At 37.7% G+C, this 14,295-nt stretch overlaps 1 protein-coding gene across 1 annotated transcript in view; it reads left to right on the top strand.

The window, feature by feature from the left end:
* LOC106081271 (serine-rich adhesin for platelets) overlaps positions 1–14,035 on the top strand; it is a 194,359-nt gene extending 180,324 nt beyond the window's left edge. Inside the window, exons 6-10 of the mRNA XM_013243122.2 lie at positions 1,759–2,027; positions 2,096–2,407; positions 11,529–11,724; positions 11,796–12,501; positions 12,567–14,035. Coding sequence (XP_013098576.2) covers positions 1,759–2,027; positions 2,096–2,407; positions 11,529–11,724; positions 11,796–12,501; positions 12,567–13,752 — 2,669 coding nt within the window. The 3' untranslated portion in view covers positions 13,753–14,035. The remainder of the gene's footprint in view (positions 1–1,758; positions 2,028–2,095; positions 2,408–11,528; positions 11,725–11,795; positions 12,502–12,566) is intronic.
* The last annotated feature ends 260 nt before the right edge of the window (positions 14,036–14,295 follow it).

Below are 14,295 nucleotides of genomic sequence, written 5' to 3'. Positions count from 1 at the left end.
GGAGTTACGTCTCAAAATATGATTGATCGGTTGGTAACCTCTGTCAGAGAGCTAAAGTGTTTGAAATTGTTTGGGGTTTTTCTTGGTAAATCGGCAAGTTTGGCTTACGCACAAACTTGCCACACTTGGGAGAGGGAAGAAGTATCATTAGTGGGACTTTCTCTGTCTTCAATGTTTGCTTTACAAACCAATATTACTCAAATTTGCTGTATTGAAGGGTGGAAAAGATCTTTGAAGAATGTATATAGTTATTACAAATCACGATAGTCGCCAACTTAATAAAAACCTGTGCTGGGTATATTCTAAATATTAAGCACACATTGCATATAGCAATAACATACTTGTGATTAGGAGGTCCAAGAAAATGTTGCGTTTTAAACCGCAAAAGGAAAATATTAATGGCCCTTTTTTTATATATGTCCACCGAATATAAGGGATCCGCAAAATTTTACGCTTGTCTTCGTAATATTTACGAAACAATTAAATACGTGTTTTGATCGGCTGGGCCGAATATAACATATAAACCGCCCTCTAGAGGCGGTTTATATAAAGCGAAGAATAATACTGGCAAAAAGATGCTACTTTGGATTGAGTAAGCAGTTTAGAAACAAGGCCACCTCTCGACAAACGAAGATCACACTATACAAGCCACTGATACTACCCGTGTTGATAAATGGTTCCGAGGTATTAGAACCATGCTTAGTAGCAAAATCATAGGAAAAATTCTCGTTCTAAATGTCAAAGCTCGTTCCGGTCCAAAGGACCGATCGCCGCGGGAACAGGGTGACCATTGGTTATTTAAAGGTGCTAATAACTCGCCCTGTCATATCGAGCATCATAGGCATTCAGTATTTGTGCAAGAGCCGGTGCCGCCCGACTTCTCACTGAGACTCTCCTCTCGATACCGCTGATTATCCGCGACTACCGTTGCAGCTATTCCGTATGGAGTATTCCACTATGCGCAACCTATGGACGCTTGCGGAAGCTTGCAGCTAAGCTTCTCATGACAACAATGAACACCACGCAGATCGGACCTCAATGTTCCGGCCTGTGTGGCGCTCACAACTATCCCGTGACGGGACCAGTTCGATTTGATGGAGTGTATCGGCGTCGTATGATCCACGAACTATATGAGCTTTATGACGACGTTAGCATAGTTAAACGTAGATTTTAGACCGTTTCCTACCACACTTAGTACATCAGTTGGAGGCCATAGGAAAGTCATCATGCAAATTTTTAGCCAAATCGGATGAGGATTCCGCTCTCTAAAGGCCCAAGAAGTGTAATCTAGAGATCTGTTTATATGGGAGCTGTACCATTTACGATCCCAACCGATCTAAATTAATAAGAAGTATTTATGCAAAATTTCAAGCGCATCGCTTTAGTGAGCACCGAAGTCCATTCTCCAATCGTTTTTATCGCGCCTGGCGTCAAAGTAAATGCTACATTTTATCGGGGAAAAAAGTATTTTGGAAGCTGCTTTGGAGCCACGCAATAGTCATGGTCAGATGTTTGCTATTTTATAGGGCAATGAGCCATCGTTGGACAATAAATCTATATTTTACGCTGCTTTGTATAAATATTCATTGTTTGTGTGCCATAAAAATATATTGGATTCACCATTGGCAAGATGTCATAATAAGCCGTGTGAATCCAATCATAAAGCAGTCGAGTTGTGATGAATAAAAAATATGAATCATATTGTTTTTGACTCCAGTCAGTTGCTTTCTAACCCTTTGTTTTTGTGTTTATTTACAGATCACAATCGCATTTTAAATCAATCGAAAAATAACATCAGCAAAGCGGAAACACCGACGGATCTCCAGGAAAATGGCATTTCCTTTAACAACAATAATAATATTAGTGCAACGACAGCTGCAGCAACTGGAACAGGAGCAGCGGCGGCGACTACAGATAAGTCGGCCAGAACAAATTCAAGAACATCGTCGCCCATACTGTCCAACATCAATAATAAGAAAACCACACCCGCCTCATCGCCAGCTGTTGCCAATAACCTCAACGAAAAGGTTGGTACATTTTGGGTTTTTGGCCATGCTGGGATATTTGAAAAACGTCTTTCCCTTTTTTCTTACAGAAAATCCAAAATAAATTACACAAATCCCCTTCACCACCAACGTCGTCTGTCTCGACTGGTGTCAGTCGAAAGTCTTTGCTGCACAAACAGCATCAACAACTGTCAGATGACATTGTCATACCTTCAGCAGAACCTGCCGTCGATGATTTGCAACAATTGAAACTACTTAACCGGCACTCGTGCAATGGTGCATTGAACTATGAGGCGTTTGAACAACAGCAGTTGCAACTGCAACAACTGCAGCAGCAATCGGCACATCAATCGAAGAGTACAGAAGCTTTAGGAGTGCTGCTTCAATATCTGGTCTATGATGTAAGTGCAAATTGGTGCTAGTTTAGTAGTCAACATCTAACTTCCGTGAGTTGGGGTGTAAGTCTCAGTCTCAGGAAGCACTCTGATTACATGTAAATCGTTGACCACTCATGAATTCTTTATGTGTGCGGCATATTGATTATGAAAGTTTGAAATGTGAAAGTGAAAGAAATTACTAACCAAGGAGCCTGCCATCATTTCAAGATTAAACCTCAAACTTTATTCAAATATCAAACTCCATACCACATAATTGTATACATACACAATGTATGTTATGTGCCGGGTGAGGATTTGTTTTCATAGAAATTCAAAGTTATTTCTATCGTTAAGTAAAATTTGCCGTACGTCGAAGACGTTCCATGCATAAATATCGAAATTGGCCAAGAACTTCTCAAAGAGAAGCTGTAGCAAACAATATGTAGAACAATGTGCTCTAATATTCAAAATTTAATTATTGCAGTTCCTTTTTTGTACCTTTTTTTAATCTTCATCCTTCAACCTACAAACTGGATAATCTTGTAATGAATAGTACCATAGGTTCCAAGCATCACATCTGCCATTGTAGTAACTAATTTCATTTAATTGTGGCAATTTTTCTTTGTTCCTGATAGCGAAACGCCCAAGGAGAGTGAACAGCTGCCGTCTGTGGGTTTGGAAATTGAGTTTCAGGTATAAGTAGAAGAACGTTCTACTTTCTGTCTACCAAGAGCCATTTGAATTGATAAAAATCTAGCTCATCGAGTACTCGATAATCTGAAATCAGGCTTTTGTGAAATTCCCGCCTTGATATGTATATCTTAACATACATAGGGTAAGAACAAAGGCAAATCCGTGTGGTATTTGTTTTTGGTTAACTACATAAAACATTGTCCGCATTGTTTACTTCATTCCATTGTAAGGATATCGTTTTTGTTTACTTCGTTGTAGAATTAATTGTAGGAATGAAAGCAAGGGTTATGCGGTTGATTTCAACAAATTGTTACATTTTGTTGTTCTTTTTAAAATACTTTAGCCAAATAGTCATGTTTGGTTTGTGTGATGAATTCTAGTACTTTTACCTGTGGGGATTTAACAAAGTTGGAAAATATTTATCATTTTCCTAACACCCATTTAGAGGGTCATTTCACCCACAGGTAGATACATAGATGTAATTTTCCTTTGCCATAAGCTTAACACAAACACATATGGCAAAATCCATATCTCTGGAATCACCAATAATCGATACTGCCATTGTCATCATATGTTTGCCTACATAAGTACTGTCAGATTTAAGATGTGCCAAAAAATCATATTGGCAAATACTATAGCTTGGCAAGCGAAAACAAATTATTCAATGACATATTGAAGGCATATCATTGTGTGCGTATTTACTATAGGAAAATCTAGATGTGTCATTCAAAATTCCTTAAAATTTTATTGTGACCTATTCTAGTGGGTTTTCCTAAAGGTTGCTATGTTAGTATGATGGGAGGTTTTCTGTAGCTACACAGAAAAAAATAAAAATCGATTTCAATCACGAAATTAATTTCTCCTACTAATTTTGTTTTCTGAAACTGCTTCAATCACGAAAATGATAATATCAATCATCGTTTTTGAAGGAGTAATTGAAAAAAAATTCGACTAAAAATGTTACATATTCAATTAAAAAAATTAATTAATTTTTTAATTGATCCAGTTTAAAAAATGATTGACATTTTTTAAAACATCTTTTGAAATTCGGTTCGTAGAACCGGTTGTTATCGGATTACTATAAATTTACCAAAATGTGGAACGTATGGCCCCTTGAAATCTCCTTCCAGTTATATCACAGGGGACGACATGTAGTATGGTGGTTAAGTAAAACAATTAAAGGCTACAGTGCACATATTATAAAAGAAGATATAGAGTCTAAGACTATTTTGTTATTCAAAATGTTTTGATTCAATTAAAAAAAGATTAATTCAATTAATTCAATTCAATTAATTAATTTAATTAAAATAGAAAAAATTTAATCATGATTATAATTGAAAATTCTTTCAGATTCAATTTCATTTACGAAAGTAATTGAAACAAAAAACATATTCAATTAGAAAAATGGTTGAAAAAATTAATTTTTTAATTGCAAACGATTTTATTTTGAATAGAAAATTTTTATGCGATTTTTTTAGTGTAGTTCTGTGAAAATGAGTTCAAAACATTCCGAAATGAAGATAGAATGGTTCTTGTTTTATCGTACACCACGACTGTTGTACAAGATGTTATAAATTTGTGAATTTTTTCCAACGCTAAGAAGAAGTCCCATTGCCATTCGAAGTCAGGGTGCTGTCACTCGGTCAGTTTTTATTTTTTGTAATATAGGCGTTATAACGGATTTCAGGAATAGAGTCCAAATACGCTGTACAAAATAAGGGCCGAGAGTAAAAGGCATGCCCCACTCAAAAAAACGAAGCCTTTCTTTTAAGTCTTTTTTTCCGGACGGTATATACGCCTCGAGAAGGCGTAATTCTTACCCGATTTGGCTGAAATTTGCACAGCGTTTTTTTTTTCTATGACCTAAAACATACGTGCCAAATATGGATTTAATCGGTCCGTAACCTTATATAGCTCCCATATAAGCAGATCTCATTCCGTTTGGAACACCTTTAAAAAATTATCTGCGACACTGTCCGTCTGTCTGCCGAAATCACTGTAGAAGTCGAACTAGTAAAGCTAGCAAATGGACTTAATTGGTCCAGATTAGAATGTAGCCCGCCATATAAACCGATCTATCGGGCTGACTTCTTGAGTCCTTAAAGCGCGCATTTATTATCCGATTTAGCTATAATTTTGCACATTTTGCCTCCAACATCTGTGCTAAGTATGGTCAGAATCGGTCCATAACTTGATAAAGCTCCCATATAAATCGATCTCCCCATTGTATATGTTAAGCTCCTAGAAAGTACAATTACTATAGGAAATTTTGGACAACGACTTCTCATATGACGTCCAATATCTGTGCCAAGTATGGTTTGAAGCGATCCTTAATCTGATTTAGCTCCTATATAAACCTTTCTCTCAGTATGGCTTGTACCATATTATATAAACTTCTTGTCGAAGCACCGACATGTTCCAAAAAAACTATCTCGTAGAGTTGCTGTAGAGAGGTGTATGCAGATGATTCTTACATTAAAACAATCACAAGACAACATAGTAATTTATGGAAAGAAACTAGCTGAATCCCCTCTAGCCCCGCAAATTCTAGTCCATAGAAGTTTTTTCTTTGGTTTTTGCATGCTGTAAGCTATTTTGGCGTCAATTTTTTCTACAACAATAGAGCAAAGGTCACAATCGTATTTGTATCTCATTCGATAAAAATACGTACTCCATCACGTATGCGGTAATTCGGCCCCAGAAATGATCTATGAGTCTTATCTTAAAATTCTTACTTTTCGGGTACATAATAGGACAGGTATTCTTTTAACACTGGTTTTTTTTCAATTGTGGTAAAACACTATTTGTAGGTTCTGTAGGATTGTGTTACGATTTTAGTCATATTTCGAACCATCTCATGGTAAACAGACAGTCGTGCACTGGAAACTTTTCTTTCGTTTTATTTTTGCCCTTCATGGCTTGTCTATCCAGTACTAAAATAAAACACAGCAAACATTGAAACTCACCCAAAAGATCAAGGATCTTAGCTTCAATCGTTTTGTCTAAGGCTAGAATGTTAATTAGTATCAGATAAAGAAATATTGTCGTTAGCTTGATTTTGAATTTGAGACCTATGAGTAGAGTTGAAAGTTGGTGTTGTATACCGAAAGCGGTTTTACTTCTTAAATCAATTAGCGTTATTCTTAACATCTAAGGGAATTTTAAAATAGTCCCAAATTATTGTTTAGCTCTTGAAGTAATATGTTGAAATATTCTCGACATGATAGTCAACCTATTGAAACTTTTGACATCAGATCATTAGAACCAAAGTCAAAATACAATTTCTGATTGCCTTTTACAAGCAGGGCAGGTATTTGCTTATAAAAATAAATAGCCAATTTGGCTTTAAATCCTAATATAATCCCGCATTTCGGTTATGGAATTTTTCCAAACACGGCGGTTTTGCCAATAGGACAGAACAACAGAATTGGGCTAAACTCTAATTATACCTGTAACCATTCAGAAGCAATTTTTAATAGTTCTAATATAGAGTTGCAGGTAAACAGGTAGGACGTCTTGCAAATATAATTATGCTTATACGGCTAAAGATCTGAGTCTGTGTCCGTAATTATATTCCATGCCATTAGCTGGTGTCATTATGTGAACATTAGCGATGGCATGGGATTAGGTGTGCCTGAGTTTGTTTTTAAAAATAAAAAGATTAATCATTTTGTTTGCCAGACAGGTTTTGCCGACATACATTTGTACATCGAGAAGGGTTTGGTATTATTTTAAGAAAAGGCCAACATTATGAGTTCTTGGTAGCATCTTTGGGTTATTCAAAACTATTACAAATCAATGAAAGCCGTGGGTATTTCCCATTATTCAACCATTGAATTCCCTGCATCAGTGCGATTTGTAAATATCTCCATTGTTGAGCCAACTAAGCAATGGACTTTCTATGTTGTGTTAAAATAGCAAAACAATTTCCTTACAATGAAAACGTATGTAAATATTAGCACACATGTTAATAGATTGCCTTTGATTAGCAAACATCAATGTAGCTGTTGCTTTGAAGTTTTTGTAAATACGACGTAATTATGCGCAACTCTGGACAATGGCATCGAGGAATCAACCATCCTAAATGAACAAACTAAATGACTTTTTGTTGTGCTTGCCAAAAGGGTTTAAGATAAGAATGGATACAATATTATATTCTTGATAATTGCCCTAATTAAGTTTTTCTTATTGATTGGCGGCCCTTGTTATAGCGAAGTCCAAGTTGAATACATTCAAATATGCACATAGATTTAACGAGAGCTGTATGTGTCACAAATTTCGCCAGAAATAGGTAGGGGATAACCAACTCTATAGTATATTCGATATTCATAGGAACGACCACTCACTACCATCAATTGTAATCAAAATAGGCACAATCGGATGATAATAATGACCTTTCTGTCAACGCTTAAAAATTTCCCAAAAATGTATAGAATGTGATGTATGTAAAGACTATCTCTAAACCGTCCTCTTTATCGTTAAAATTTAATTTAATCGGCAGTTCTTCCAGATAGAAGAGGAATTCCCCCGTTAGGCATGAATATTGACTTTTTGTTAAAGTTAAAGTTGAAGAAGAAGGATTAGTATTGAGCTGGGTCAATTTGTAAGGTCCAAAGAGCACTCATGCGGCTGTGGAGTGCTAAAATCGAAATAAATGACAAATTGTGAAATCAAACTTAAGTAGCCGGTTTTCTACCGCAAAACTTTTTCCTTGATTTCGATTTTGGTCTCATGGCGTGAGCGATACCAAAACCATATGCTCATCTTTAGCCTTGAAGAGTTGAATGAGCTTGCAAATTTTGCCCATGAACATTCCACTGAGGAACAGGGGCAAACTTCTCACATATCAATGAGTGCAGTCCGATTCAAGTTTAAGCTCAATGATAAGGGGCCTCCTTTTTATTGCCGAGTCCGAACGGCATGCCGCAGTACGACACATCTTTGGAGAGAGCTATATCTAAATCTGAACCTATTTTTTTTCAAATTTAGTAGCGTTTGTCCTTGGGCCAAAAAAGTGACATGTGTAATTTGGTCTAAAAAACATGCCACGCATATTTTTTATACTTTTTTTATTTTTTCTTGCCGGTTTGGTTAGTAAACAAGAACTTTAAAGTTGAAACTTGATAAAAATCACAGAATAACTGTGAATTGTGATATGCTCTAAGTTCTTTTCTATATGGTTTTCCAAACTATTCATGTAAATGAACACTTAGCGTAAGAATTAAAAAAAAATAATACTATGCACTAATGAGTTAATTAAAAGTTTACCAATTTTTAAATTTTCACTTAATATTCAAGAATATTGATCTTAAATATTAGTATCCTTAACTTATGCTTGAGGTCGGTAATGTGTTCGTGATACACAGAAGAAATCCTATGATTTTCGCGGTTTTTTGAAACAACAAAAATCTGAATGATAACATAATGCTCTTATTAAAATGTTGTAAATTATGACGAAATGTCCAACTGAATGAAATCAGCAAGCTGTTTTGCTTCAAAATCTATGATCTGATAAAAATTTGTCGTGAAAAATATTGATTTTCATCATAAAGAGCGAGAGTAGTAGCAGCCTTTTTTAAAGACAAAATTATTTTAATGAAGGTCAAAATAGCGTTGAAGTTTTGGAAATTTACTTTGGATCAAGGAAAACGTTGTACCATAGTTAGAGACAGAGAAATGCATTAAAAAAGAAGAGTAAAGAATCTAATTTCAAAAATTAGATTTTGAGAGTCATCTGCGAAAATAAGAATCAGCTAACGATCGAAAATGGAATCGATGGTTTGTGTCGGTCCTAAAATTTTCGCTTGAAAACTATTTTGTGGAGGAAAAGCAAATGCCTAAAATTTTCGTCCTGCCATTCAATGCAACCATCCGTCTGTAGAAATCATCATTATGGTCGAATATATATGTAACTCTGCTTGTATTCATGGTGTACATTCAGAAAACACTTTCTGCAATTTCAGCCGTATTTTTCTGTTTAAAGGGAATGTTTGCTATACTATAGCAACAAGATCATACCCAAAAAGTGTTTGCTAAAAATGGTTGCAGCGATACCGACAAAAGAAGCTAATCAATTAAACATTTTGTTCGGAGTTTATGTACAGTTAACATTTATGCCACGTAAGTGCCTAATTGGTCAATAAGGTCCCATATTAACAGACTTATGATTTAATTTCTTCGACATCTATAGGTAACAATTCTAATCTAGTTTGGCTTTGACTTTCAAAACTTACGCTTAATATGGTCTTTTATTAAATAAGTAAGGACGGGGTAAAGTCGGGCGAAGTCGACCAATCGATACCCTACACCACATGTTTTATGGAGGATAAGTCATGCAAACTAAAATTAACTTAAATCGGTTAACAAATTACGTAATTATTATGCAAATTTTGTCCATGAACATTTCGTTAAGGAACAGGGGTAAACTTCTCACATATCAATGAGTGCAGTCCGATTCAAGTTTAGGCTCAATGATAAAGGACCTCCTTTTTATAGCCGAGTCCAAACGGCGTGCCGCAGTGCGACACCTCTTTTGAGGAGAAGTTTTTACATGGCATAGTACCTCACAAATGTCGCCAGCATTAGGAGGGGATAAATAACCGCTGAAAATTTTGTGATGGACTCGCCAGGATTTGAACCCAGGCGTTCAGCGTCATAGGCGGACATGCTAACTTCTGCGCTACGGTGGCCTCCGTAATTATTATAGTATTGGTCAAAATCGTACGAAAATATATATCAGAGGCTAGAAACACCTTGGGTATATTTGTAAATAACCTTTTGTTATAATCCGGTGAAAATGCATAATTTATACCCCCATAGCAGCTTTATTGAAATATGGTCCGAATTGGAGCAAAATCGACACGTATATTAAGAGGTCTAATAAGTACAATTCACTGTTCAATTTTATAGAATAAAATATTGATCTTTTTGTTAGCCATATCCAAATAAAGACCGATCTAAACCAAATGCGATACGGATGTTGAAAAGCCTAACATAAGTCACTGTGTCAAATTTCAGCGAAATCGGATTATAAATGCGTTTTTTTATGGGGCCAAGACTTTAAATCGAGAGATCGATGGTCTATATGGCAGCTAAATCCAAATCTGAACCGATTTGGCCTAACGCAATTACAATAAATGTGGCTTTTATGGGCCTAAGACCCTAAATCGGCGGATCGGTCTATATGGGGGCTACATTAAGATATAGTCCAATATAGCCCATCTTCAAACTAAATCTGCTTATGGAAAAAAAATCGGTGCAAAGTTTCAGCTCAATATCCCTATTTTTAAAGACTGTAGCGTCATTTCAAAGGACAGACGGACGGACATGGCTATATCGTCAAAGATTTTTACGCAGATCAGGAATATATATACTTTATAGGGTCGGAAATGGATATTTCGATGTGTTGCAAACGGAATGACAAAATGAATATACCCCCATCCTTCTGTGGTGGATATAAAAATCCGACGATACATATATATGGGTGCTTTATATAAATCTGAACCGATTTCTATCAAATTCATCAGTAATATCGAGAATCATAAGAGACTCCCTTGTGCAAATCGATTTGCAAATGACGATCATGTATTTGGAAGCTATATCCAAATCTTAACCGTTTTCTTCCAATTTCAACAGGCTAATAAAAAAGCCTGTGCCGATCGGATGGAAATTGTGTCCTGTACCTTGTAGATAAAATAACATGGACAGACAGACAGACATAGTTAAACCGAATCAGTAGTGCGTGTGGAGTGTATGCTGTCATATGTCAAACATTGTCCTAATATTAAATTTCCATTGATCCTGTCTCATGTTAGAGCCACTGTTTGTTCAACTGTACATCAGAGGCAGAAAGGAAAATAATTACATTTCCTTCATAATACTAACAAAAGACTCCCAGCGCATGTATTTTCTGTAGAAGACAAGTTTCCTTCAAAATACAACTGTTCTCTCCAGACCAGTTTCAAATAAAATTCCAAGTGTCAATAGGAACACAAACAATCCCGTTTTCACATGGTGCATTACCAAGTGAATTAGAAATCCATAACAAAGGGACAGATGTTTCTGTTTGCCAGTGTAATCGCCACGTATTTTTCCATTTTACTTCAGCTACCTGCTCTAGGATCTAAACAATCAACAGAGGTATAAATGGAGGCTCAGCTAAAAGGTCCTCATTAGTTTACTTTTAGCAAGACAGCGTTAAACATCGGAGTTTTGTAAAACATGTTCGATAAATTTGTATTTCCCAACGAAAAATTGGCCAATGAAACAATGGATTTGATTTCATGGACACCATTGCCTTCGCCCTCATGGACTTCTCGTCCTTTTACGAATACCACAAAGAGTGCGGTAGGTGATTACACACTCAGTAGCCAGAGACTTTAGCTGCCTCACCAGTTTCACCCAGTGTTTGGATTAGAATGTTATCATAATTAATTAAAATTTATATTTACAGTTGGATGCTTTTGCTTGTCCATCTCTGAAGTCGGAAAACACTAAAACCAAGGATAAACTGAAAAAAACCCTGTTGCTGCTGGATGAGGCTAAGACTGCTTGCTCCGAGCTGCAGGATCAACTTTGTGATAAAGATGCCTACTATACGCAAAGGGAGAACGAATTGCAGGCTTTGCATCGGTGTGAATTGGAAAAAGGTAAGCAGCCAAAAACTCTCGCCTCCCTAACAATCATGTGACACGAAGTTCTATTTTCTCTCATTTTCTAGCTCAATCGAGTTTCTTGGAATTCCAATCGGCGGCAAAGCTGAAAATTCTCTCCCTGCAAACACAATTGGAAGGTGCCCAAGCGGAGCACCGCAGAACATTTGATTGCTATCGTATGGAAATGGAACAGAAACTGTTACAGAAACAGGAAGAATTGAAAAATGCCACAGAGCGTGAAGGTGCTTTGCAACAGCGCTTTTGTAGTCTGGAAATTTCCGAACAAGAACTGAAGGAAAAAATTAGCCAAACGGAAAGTTCATGCGCAACAAGTTTGCAACAGTCTACTGAGCGTGAGCAAGAATTAGAGGAGCGCTTGAGATCCTTGACAAAGGAGCTGGATAGACTAAAGTCCTTGAAGGAAAGCAATGAGAGGGATTTGAAGGACAAACTTAACCTATCAAATGATGAAGTCGCCATACTGCGAAACACTAGGCGAAGTCTTAATGAGAATGGGGTCAGCTCAACTCGAAACACATCATCTTGTTCGGCCATGGGTAACATGGAGTTGTCAAGGCTACAGAGTGAGGCCGAAAGCTTGCGATGTGTGCTTGAGCTGAAGCAGAAAGAAATTTCAAAGTTGACTAAACAAAATGAAGAACTTTTAAGGGTTGCCGACGAGAAAATGGCCCTGCAGGCCAAGATCTCCTTGCTGGAGTCCAATAATGAAATGTTGCTGTCCGAGATGGGAATTAAGTCGGATAAGGAGAAGTAAGTAAAACTTTGGCATATTTTTGCACAACCTACTACAATAAAACTATTAAACTTTTTTGCAGGGAATACTTGCGACAAATCGATGAGATCCAAAAGGCCTTTAACCACGAATCTGTCAAGCGCACTCGTTTATCCTATGACAATGAAGCCCTACAATGGCAACTGAAGCAACGCTCCGAACAACTGCATCTGGTGGAATCTAAACTGCAAGAATTATCTGCTCATGACATCTCATCCACATCAATGACCAATCGATCGTCCATGAATGGATCTGCCTTATCTGCATCAGTTCACATGGAAGACATTTCGCCGCCCACCTCACCTGTCATCAAGGGTGTGATTGAGAAGACCGACTCAGTGTCTTGGGTCTTGGAAATGGATGATGAAACGCCCGAAGTGGCTGCCAGCAAGATGGTTAAACGAGCCGGCTCCTTTAGATCTGTTGAACGCAGCCCCTCTACCAGGCGCCAACTGTCCGTCAGTGCCAGTGCAGGACAAACAAGTAATTCTAGTTTATTGGACGCAGCTGGGCCCAATCCTCTGTCCCAGTCTATGTCTGCCACCTCAGTGATAAGAGAACATTCCAAAGTTGAAACAAATGAATTTAACAATAGATTACATCCACGTATACGCTCAAAGTCAGTAAGTGTAAAGAGTTGCGAAGCTCTGCAACAGCAGCAGCAAAAGTCAAGCTCAGCTAAGTTGTCTCGACAGATGTCTACGGGTAGTAGTTCACGCAAGAACCTCGATGCAGTCGCCTTCAAGGAACCTGTGACTGCCAGCTCGCCTTACAGCATGAGACCCCGCTGTTCTACCTTGAAGATTGATAACGAGCCCCATGAGGACATCCTGTTTAGGCGCAGTAATGCCAAGCTCATCACTTGCGATACTTCGGCTTTAAACAAGGGCGAACGTTTGGAAATGCGTTCTCTTCCCTCGCATCCCTCGGTGCAAGACCTGAAAGTGATTAAAAAGTGCCAGGAGATTCAGGAGTCGGCCGGCGAAGCCATGGTTTCTGGTACCAACTCCGAGGATGAAAGTTGCTCTGCCTCGTCGGATGACGTCGTCAGCACAGCCTCATCGTCAGCCAACTCTGAATCGACCTCTTCGTCCAATCCCATGAAAAACTCACGCATGTCCATCGAAGAAGTCTTGCTGATAGACAAAATGAACAGTTTGTCCGGCACACCCATGGAGATGAGCTGGTCCGAGGATGCCGAAGGCATTACCAACAGTTCCACGCTATGACATGATATAGGTCGCCATCATGACATGTACGAAGTCCAAGAGGACGACGAGGATAGTTTTTAAGCTTGACACCAAGAGTTGAGGCTACCAAATGATGACGGTTTTGTTAGCAACTTTGGAATAAAGGACACACAGACAACTGCAAATCATCACTCGTACATTTGTTTCCTACAACACTCGTTTTCACCGTTTAGAAGAAAAACAAAAACAACCAAAACTAGAGGCAACAACTCTTGCTCACAACCGAGTAGGGCCTATGATGCACTCACTCACTCATCATGGCCAAGTTTCCATGCGGGTTAGGGTGCATGCGCACCTGTGGTGGCGGCCACACTGGCGGACCATGTGCAGACCATACCTTGGTGCGTTTAAAATGAAATGAATTTACAACAACAAATCACCAGCAACAACACAACAACAACAAAACAACTTTTAGCACTAATCATCGTTTACGTTTAGTTAACTTGTACTTTTTAAAACGGAATGTTTCATTGAATACCTATTTGTTATGTGTACATATTTTATTTATTTGTGAACTAATGA

The sequence above is a fragment of the Stomoxys calcitrans genome, chromosome 3 (assembly GCF_963082655.1).
Source record: "Stomoxys calcitrans chromosome 3, idStoCalc2.1, whole genome shotgun sequence".
Taxonomy (NCBI): domain Eukaryota; kingdom Metazoa; phylum Arthropoda; class Insecta; order Diptera; family Muscidae; genus Stomoxys; species Stomoxys calcitrans.
Note: the sequence above shows the minus strand (reverse complement) of the source record. Positions and strands in the feature narration are given on the sequence as shown.